The sequence below is a fragment of the Doryrhamphus excisus genome, chromosome 12, assembly GCF_030265055.1.
Source record: "Doryrhamphus excisus isolate RoL2022-K1 chromosome 12, RoL_Dexc_1.0, whole genome shotgun sequence".
Classification (NCBI taxonomy): Eukaryota; Metazoa; Chordata; class Actinopteri; order Syngnathiformes; family Syngnathidae; genus Doryrhamphus; species Doryrhamphus excisus.
The window spans coordinates 1,075,628-1,084,894 of NC_080477.1; the positions used below are offsets into that span (position 1 = coordinate 1,075,628).

General features: G+C 42.5%; 1 protein-coding gene across 4 annotated transcripts in view; it reads right to left on the reverse strand.

Annotated features, from left to right (window-relative positions):
• Positions 1-9,267, reverse strand: part of ulk3 (unc-51 like kinase 3) — a 46,321-nt gene that overhangs the window by 24,595 nt on the left and 12,459 nt on the right. For 2 of the 4 annotated variants that reach the window (XR_009132213.1, XM_058088662.1), the window contains exons 1-11: positions 8,870-8,995; positions 8,239-8,370; positions 8,009-8,149; positions 7,639-7,759; positions 7,387-7,482; positions 5,924-6,067; positions 5,753-5,835; positions 4,300-4,455; positions 4,108-4,213; positions 3,974-4,014; positions 2,432-2,534 (exon numbers count right to left, since the gene is read on the reverse strand). Coding sequence is in view for 3 of the 4 variants with exons in the window: in XM_058088662.1 (XP_057944645.1) it covers positions 2,432-2,534; positions 3,974-4,014; positions 4,108-4,213; positions 4,300-4,455; positions 5,753-5,835; positions 5,924-6,067; positions 7,387-7,482; positions 7,639-7,759; positions 8,009-8,149; positions 8,239-8,343 (1,096 nt within the window). In the remaining variant the exon portion in view is untranslated. Of the gene's footprint in view, positions 1-2,431; positions 2,535-3,973; positions 4,015-4,107; positions 4,214-4,299; positions 4,456-5,752; positions 5,836-5,923; positions 6,068-7,386; positions 7,483-7,638; positions 7,760-8,008; positions 8,150-8,238; positions 8,371-8,869; positions 8,996-9,267 lie in introns of those variants that run through there. The other 2 variants (XM_058088664.1, XM_058088663.1) reach the window with 2 other exon arrangements.

Consider the following 9,267-nt stretch of genomic DNA (forward strand, 5'->3'; position numbering starts at 1 on the left):
CTCCCTCCAACACACACTCTGCACACCTGCAGCCAATGATTACCTGCCCTGCCTGCTCTACATAAGCCTCCCCCACTCAGTGCCTCTTGTCGGATCGTCTGCAAGCCTGCACGAAGCTCTGCTCTCTGTTTCAGCCCACAGCTCGACTCTGACTCCAGAACCAGAACCAGAACCTGACCTGCCCTGACCACGATCTCCGCCTGACCCCTGCCGGTACCTTTGCCTTGTCCTGACCACCTGCCACAACGACCTGACCTGCCCTGACCACGATCTCCGCCTGACCCCTGCCTGTGCCTCTGCCGAATAAAGACTTGTTCCTGATCTCTGCTGGAGCTTCAATAAACATCTTGAACTGTGACGCTCGTGTGGTCCTCGTTCTGTCTGATCCCTGACAGAAGTGCCTTTTTATAACGGATAAAATCCAGTTTACGCATATACCGGATATAAATCCGATATATGCGTAAAACGGACATTTTCCGGTATACGCATATAACGGATTTCGCTTATATCGGACAAAACCAGTGGGAACAATTGAATCCGATATATCCGAGGTTTACTGTACTTGTTACAGTGACAATAAAGGACTATTCTACTATGCTAAAATGAAAATGTTTACGCAAAAGACAATGTAGCCGAAGTCAGAGCAAAATATTGAAAAATTTTCAGCAATGGGCACATTTTGAATTACCGTATTTTCCAGACTATAAGTCACTCCGAAGTATAAGTCGCACAAGGCCAAAAATGCATAATTAGGTAGAAAAAAACATACATAAGTCGCACTGGAGTATAAGTCGCAAAAGGCCAAAAATGCATAATTAGGTAGAAAAAAACATACATAAGTCGCACAGGAGTATAAGTCGCACAAGGCCAAAAATGCATAATTAGGTAGAAAAAAACATACATAAGTACTGGAGTATAAGTTGCACAAGGCCAAAAATGCATAATTAGGTAGAAAAAAAACATACATAAGTCGCACTGGAGTATAAGTCTCACAAGGCCAAAAATGCATAATTAGGTAGAAAAAAACATACATAAGTCGCACTGGAGTATAAGTCGCAAAAGGCCAAAAATGCATAATTAGGTAGAAAAAAACATACATAAGTCGCACTGGAGTATAAGTCGCACAAGGCCAAAATGCATAAGTAGGTAGAAAAAAACATGCATAAGTCGCACTGGAGTATAAGTCTCAAAAGGCCAAAAATGCATAATTAGGTAGAAAAAACATACATAAGTCGCACTGAAGTATAAGTCGCAAAAGGCCAAAAATGCATAATTAGGTAGAAAAAAACATACATAAGTACTGGAGTATAAGTTGCACAAGGCCAAAAATGCATAATTAGGTAGAAAAAAAACATACATAAGTCACACTGGAGTATAAGTCTCACAAGGCCAAAAATGCATAATTAGGTAGAAAAAAACATACATAAGTCGCACTGGAGTATAAGTCGCAAAAGGCCAAAAATGCATAATTAGGTAGAAAAAAACATACATAAGTCGCACTGGAGTATAAGTCGCACAAGGCCAAAAATGCATAAGTAGGTAGAAAAAAACATGCATAAGTCGCACTGGAGTATAAGTCTCAAAAGGCCAAAAATGCATAATTAGGTAGAAAAAAACATACATAAGTCGCACTGGAGTATAAGTCGCAAAAGGCCAAAAATGTATATTAGGTAGAAAAAAACATACATAAGTCGCACTGGAGTATAAGTCGCAAAAGGCCAAAAACGCATAATTAGGTAGAAAAAAACATACATAAGTCGCACTGGAGTATAAGTCGCACAAGGCCAAAAATGCATAATTAGGTAGAAAAAACATACATAAGTCGCACTGAAGTATAAGTCGCACAAGGCCAAAAATGCATAATTAGGTAGAAAAAAACATACATAAGTCGCACTGGAGTATAAGTCGCACAAGGCCAAAAATGCATAATTAGGTAGAAAAAAACATACATAAGTACTGGAGTATAAGTTGCACAAGGCCAAAAATGCATAATTAGGTAGAAAAAAACATACATAAGTACTGGAGTATAAGTTGCACAAGGCCAAAAATGCATAATTAGGTAGAAAAAAACATACATAAGTCGCACTGGAGTATAAGTCGCACAAGGCCAAAAATGCATAATTAGGTAGAAAAAAACATACATAAGTCGCACTGGAGTATAAGTTGTATTTTTTGTGGGTAATTTATTTAAACTTAGTTTATCCGTAATTGGAATAGCAAAGACGAAGGTTGCATCTCGATGTGTGGTTTCAGACGTCAGGGGAGCAAGAGTGAATCAGGAGGGGAGTTTAAAGTCAGCTGACTGCTGTCATGTGACATCTACATCGACCGTGTATTGACATAATGGGCACCCCTGGTTTGAATCCTCATCTTATCGATTGCCTGCGTTCTTTTTGGACCTGCCTCTGCGGGATGCAGCGGTATTCCGTACCTCGGAGGACGTCCCTGGAGGTGCGGGCCTCCTCAAAGATGAGTTTGTTGTCCGACGCCACCAGGACTTTCAGCTCCTCTGCTCTGGACGCGTACTGGCTGACCTGATGGGCGGGACCTCCACTTTTAACCACCTCAGCCTCCCCATATGTTCGCCATTGATATCATACAGTGGTGTGTAAAAGTGCACCCCCTCCCTGGGTCGTGGGGGTGCTGGAGCCTATCCCAGCTGTCTCGGGGCGAGAGGCGGGGTCCACCCTGGACTGGTGGCCAGCCAATCACAGGGCACATATAGACAAACAACCATTCACACTCACATTCATACCTATGGACAATTTGGAGTGGCTAGTTAACCTAGCATGTTTTTGGAATGTGGGAGGAAACCGGAGTACCCGGAGAAAACCCATGCATGCACGGGGAGAACATGCAAACTCCACACAGAGATGGCTGAGGGTGGGATTGAACTCGGGTCTCCTTGCTGTGAGGACTGCGCGCTAACCACTCGTCCACCGTGCAGCCCCATTCAGCCACATTGGAGGCTTTTCCAGCAAGAAGCCCAAGCCGCAGCATCTAAATAGGATTCAGGTCAGGACAACAAGTCTGCCGGGTCCCTAAACAGCAAAACAGCCCCACGCCATCACACTACCACCACCATATTTTACTGTTTTTTTTATATATGTTTTCTGAAATCTGGTGTTACTTTTACACCACATGTAATGGGACACACACCTTCCAAAAAGTTCAACTTTTGTCCCGCAGAATATTTTCCCAAAGTTTTGGGGGATCATCAAGATGTTTCATGGCATAGTTGAGACGAGCCTTAATGTTGTTTTTGTTCAGCGGTGGTTTTGGTCTTGGAACTTTGACAGTTTTTGCCCAGTGTCTTTCTTACAAAAATGAAAATGAATGAGTGAATGAATAATTCAATGTGATAACCCTCTGGACTGGTGGCCAGCCAATCACAGGGCACATATAGACAAACAACCATTCACACTCACATTCATACCTATGGACAATTTGGAGTGGCTAATTAACCTAGCATGTTTTTGGAATGTGGGAGGAAATTATTAATATTAATATATAATATTAATTACTATTTATGTTTATTTTAATTACACTTGAGTCCCACCCTTTCACGTTTTGTTTTTACCTGCTAGCAGGTAAAAATTTTGGTTGGCCGGCCACTCCTGGGAAGGTTCATCACCGTTCCATGTTTTTGACATTTGCGGATAATGGCTCTCACTGTGGTTGGCTGTAGTCCCAAAGCTTTATAAATGTCTTTATAGCCTTTCCCAGACTGATGGGGCTCAAATAATCTCAGTGAAATTATGTTTTAATGGAGGGGAGAGGGCACTCACACTTTTTTTTCTCAATAATAATAAAAAGTTCTAATTCAAAACTGCATGTTGTATTCATTTGTGTTGTCATTGACTAATCTTTCAATTTGTTTGATGACCTGAAACATTTAAGTGTGACAAACAGCAGCCAGAAAGGGGTCAAACACTTTTTCACACCACTGTACGCAAGGAATTTGTAGGCCTACCTTCTTCCTGAGGACATCTTTCCGCTGCTGGTCGGTCTCGTCTAGAGGAGGTGTATGTACGAGGTATTATGTATGCTTGATTGCTGGATTAGCAAAGCTAACAGAGCACCGTGAGACTGGCAAGGTGATCTTACAGTAAATAGCAGGGACAAAGTGCTCCAGGGCACTGCAGTACAACGAGAGCGCGGCGGACCACTCGCTCTCCTGGTCCTTCTGAACTGCCTGCAGGACCAAGTCTTTCTGCGGGTCCCAAACAGGAAGTAGCATAATTAAATGCATATAAATGTATATTAACTGAGCCACACAAACTGGTCTTGGTCACGTACTGCCTTCCCTAAGCTCTCGGCACTCGGCATGTGCTCCAGGTCCACAAAGGGGTGTGTGAAAAACTCAGCAAAGGTGATCCGGGTGTCGGGATTTCTCTCCAGGAGCCGCAGGAGGAGGTCTCGGCACTGCTTGGAGACCCTGGCCCCGGGTGGGAGCTGAGGCACAAAAAAGTGACCTTATTGTGTTATGCTATCCTAAAACGCTGCACAATCCATACCGCTAAATATAATATTTTACTTTATATGTAGCTCATAAACAATTCTGAGTATTATAACAATGTTGCTGTACGTCACAACGCAGTACAAATGCATACATACTGGATAAGGTAATACTTATTGGATGGGACAGGCCACAAAGTGCTGTTTAGCCAGCAAAGTCTGCCCCCTAGTGGATATGTGGACGCATGTACAAGCTAGTCTAAATTAAATTGTTGATTTGTTAATACTTGGGGTTGTTTATGGTGTTTATTTTTTATATTGTGTATTTTGTACTGCTTAACTGATTCTGTACTCATGTTGCTGCTGTGCAATAAAAATTTCCCCACTGAACGAGTCAATCAGTGTAGACCAGGGGTGCTCACACTTTTTCAGCATGCGAGCTACTTTTAAAATGACCGAGTCAAAATGATCTACCCACTACAAAAATGCAAAACATCTATTTATTTTCAAATGTATTGAGGATTATTTGTACGTACAATGTATGTTGATGTACCTTACATAACCAAATGAGCCAATATTGCAAAACACACATAATTAACTATTAACATTTTTTGTAATTACCTGAGTTTACTTTGATGACTTGCACTGAATTGAACCAGCCAGGGATGCATAGTCCGGACAGTAGCTGCTGATAGCCAGCCTCAAGCACACTTCCAAATGTTTATCAGTCATGGATAATATCCGTATCATAATATCCGTATAATATTCCATATCCGTATGGAAGTGATATGTTTTTGCCTTTTTACTTGGTCCAGTTTTTGCCTTTTTACTTGGTCCAGTTTTTGCCTTTTTACTTGGTCCAGCTCCTTCACTCATTTTAGTGACCATAAACTTTAGCGAGGGCTTAAAATCTCGCAATTCGCCGACTAGCTTAGCACTTTGCATCGTTGTTTACGCATGAGCGGTGACCTAAAGGTCAAAATTCAGTTGTCATCTGACTGGTTGTCCTGTATGTCAATCAAGTAACGGGGATGGATGATAGGCTGACATCGTAAGTTCTGCTGCACTTAGAGACGTTGTTTGATTTGATTGGTCACCCGAAGGGCAACATTCAGTTGTCATCTGAATGGCTGCCCTGTATATCAATCAAGTGACGGCATTGATGCTAGGATGATATTTTTTTAATGTCACGCCGCGATCGACCAGCGATCGACCAGTACCACCTCCGCGATCGACCGGTAGCTCGCGATCGACTTAATGAGCACCCCTGGTGTAGACGTTAATGGTTACTTACATCAATGCGTTGGTTACTCCGAATCTTCTCCTCCAATTCAGAGTACGACTTTGAAGCAAAGGGAGCCCGTCCAAACAGCGCCTCTGTACGTGCACATGATTTAATTCAATTTATTTATACCGTTTTAAAAACAAAATGTCTTATCCTAATAGTAATGAACCAGACACTCACCATAAAGAATGACTCCCACCGACCAGAGATCCACCCTGGAGTCGTACTGTCGCCGACACACCATCTCAGGAGCCATGTAGAGAGGAGAGCCCCTCAGCACGCTCTTCTCATCCCACGGTGACATATACTGGGCAAAGCCAAAGTCTGAAGAAGGGCAATTGAGACCCAACATCCAAGTTCAGAAGAACTACAGCTTCGGTTAAGAGAGTCAGCATGTGCTGCACTTGCTAGCAGGTAAAAACAAAACGTGAAAGGGTGGGACTCAAGTGTAATTAAAATAAACATAAATAGTCATTAATACAATAAAATGTACATTTTAAGTGGTTAGCGTGCAGGCCTCACAGCTAGGAGACCCGAGTTCAATTCCGCCCTCTGTGTGGAGTTTGCATGTTCTCCCCGTGCATGCGTGGGTTTTCGCCGGGTACTCCGGTTTCCTCCCACATTCCAAAAACATGCTAGGTTAATTAGCCACTCCAAATTGTCCATAGGTATGAATGTGAGTGTGAATGGTTGTTTGTCTATATGTGCCCTGTGATTGGCTGGGTGTACCCCGCCTCTCACCTGAAGACAGCTGGGATAGGCTCCAGCACCACCCGCGACCCTCGTGAGGATAAGCGGTAGAAAATAAATGAATGAATGATTTGGTTGAGCTGGTTTCATATTTATACCTTTTGAGTGTTAAGTTGGTGTGTGATGAGTTTAGTGTTCTTTGTAAGAACTTTAACACATTCCAAAAACATGCTAGGTTAATTGGCGACTCCAAATTGTCCATAGGTATGAATGTGAGTGTTATCACATTGAATTAATCATTCACTCATTCATTTTCATTTTTGTAAGAAAGACACTGGGCAAAAACTGTCAAAGTTCCAAGACCAAAACCACCGCTGAACAAAAACAACATTAAGGCTCGTCTCAACTATGCCATGAAACATCTTGATGATCCCCCAAAACTTTGGGAAAATATTCTGGGGGACAAAAGTTGAACTTTTTGGAAGGTGTGTGTCCCATTATATGTGGTGTAAAAGTAACACCAGATTTCAGAAAACATATATTAAAAAAACAGTGAAATATGGTGGTGGTAGTGTGATGGCGTGAGGCTGTTTTGCTGTTTAGAGACCCGGCAGACTTGCTGTCCTGACCTGAATCCTATTGAGATGCTGTGGATTGGCCTCAGAAAGGCGCTTCTTGTTGGAAAAGCCTCCAATGTGGCTGAATGGGGGTGTCCAAATTGGCAACAGGCCGTGTTTTTAATCCGTCCATTCATTTTCTATGCTGGCTATCCTCACTAGGGTCACGGGGGTATGCTGAAGTCCATCCCAACTGATTGTTCGGACCTTTGGCGAGAGGTGGGGTACACAATGGACTGGTGGCCAGCCAATCACAGGGCACATATAGACAAACAACCATTCACACTTCCCTCATGGACAATTCATCTAATGATGGGCGGGTGTGGGCGTGATTACCTGCCAGTTTGAGGACCGAGCCGCTGAGCAAGATGTTCTGCGGTTTCAAATCCAAGTGGGAGATGTTTCGCTCGTGTAGAAACTGGAGTGCACAGGCTGTTGGTGCAGTTTAGACGTCGTTTAATAAAATCGTTCCTCGGCTAAACTTTTGTTTTCCAGTCGTGGTTAACTGGCTTAACTGTCGAACTGATTTAAAGGAACGCATGACGCGTGTTGACAAGTTACAACCAGGACCATTCAGAAGCAACTTACCCATCTGCTGCAGGAAGCGCCGGGCGACTCTTTCCGGCAAGATCCGACGACTGCGGATGAAACGGGACAGATCTCCACCGGAACACCATTCCAGTATCAAATAGATGTTCTCTGAATCCCACTAAACAGCAACACAATTGAAGCATTATTGTTTTATAAAAAGCTGCTTTTTTAATACAGCTCCTTTGGTTAAAATCCTTAGAAGTAGTTTGTCAAACTACATCAACCGGTTTCGCTCCAAAATGACCGGTCAACACCAAAATAGGTGACTTCCTCTTTGTTTTGGAGCACGGGTTCTCTACCGGCTTTTTTTCTGCGTCCTGTAACGACCGACATCTTCGGCAAAATCAGATTAGTGACTACATCTCACCACAAAGTCTTTCAACTGGACAATGTGGGGGTGACGCACAGTCTTGAGGATCTCGATTTCGGTGAGCAGGTTCTCTGTCGACGCCTTGTTCAGCGTCTTCTTTGCAACCACTTTCACCGCCACCGCCTCCCGACTTTCGCCCTGAAGAGTCACAGTCGGGAAAATGAGGAGGATATTTCCAGTAATGGTTAAGTGAAAGCAAGAAGGAATAGTTCTGTCGGATCTCCTACCTTTCTGTAGGCCTTGTAGACGGTGGCATAGGTGCCGCTGCCTAGCCGCTCTGTCAGGATAAAGTCATCAAGTTTCGGAGGGGCGTAGCTGGAAGATGAAGCCATGCTGACCGACTTTCCAGCAGGTCTTGGCTGCAATGTGACATGTAAAAAAGCACAAACATACATACATTTTTTGTAAAATCACTAGTATGTTTCATTGTCATTTGTGCCCAAGTGCATTCTCAAATGCTTTTATGAGTTTGTTAACAATAACAAAATAAATTCTAAACCATAACCATACACAGGAAGTAAGCTGATTGGGTGAAAAATCTCAGAAAGATAAATACCGCATTGATTTGGCTAAACAAGACAGCAAGACGGGAAACTAAACTTGTAAGTTCATTCAAACTACACACACAAACATAATGCATAATGTAATACTTACTACATTACATATTACATTACATACATATTATTGCTTGAAGGCTAGAGGCGTTTAAGTTATGGCTAGCTTTGCTGCAATGCTACTAAACCATAACAACATACAACTCGCCATGACATTCAGTCAAAATGAGATGTTCACCGCCCGTAAAATTAAACTACGTCTTCTTTAATCAAACTACACTAAATATGACAGTTTCTTGTGTACCTTTACAGCAGCAAATGTATGGAATGCAGAGGTAAACGGTGCATGTTTACATCGCTGTCAGTCGGCGTACTACACACACACGCTTGGTCTGCAGTGGTCACGTGACTTGAAACCTCACTGGAATTTTGACACTGCCCCCTAACGTTTGTACGGCTGTACTGCATGACACCTGTCATGTACTGTATACTGTACATAGACTTAAATTCATTCATTCATTCATTTTCTAATGGTAAATAACAAGAGTATGCAGAGTATTTATGAAGTAAATTGATGCTTAGTAATAGTAGTGGACGGAGTAAACAATGAAAGCACAAAGAGTAAACAATGGCGAGCGTAAATGGTGAGGATAAAAATGAAAAAAATGCTGTACAGAATTGTGTAATATGGTCTTTTTTACG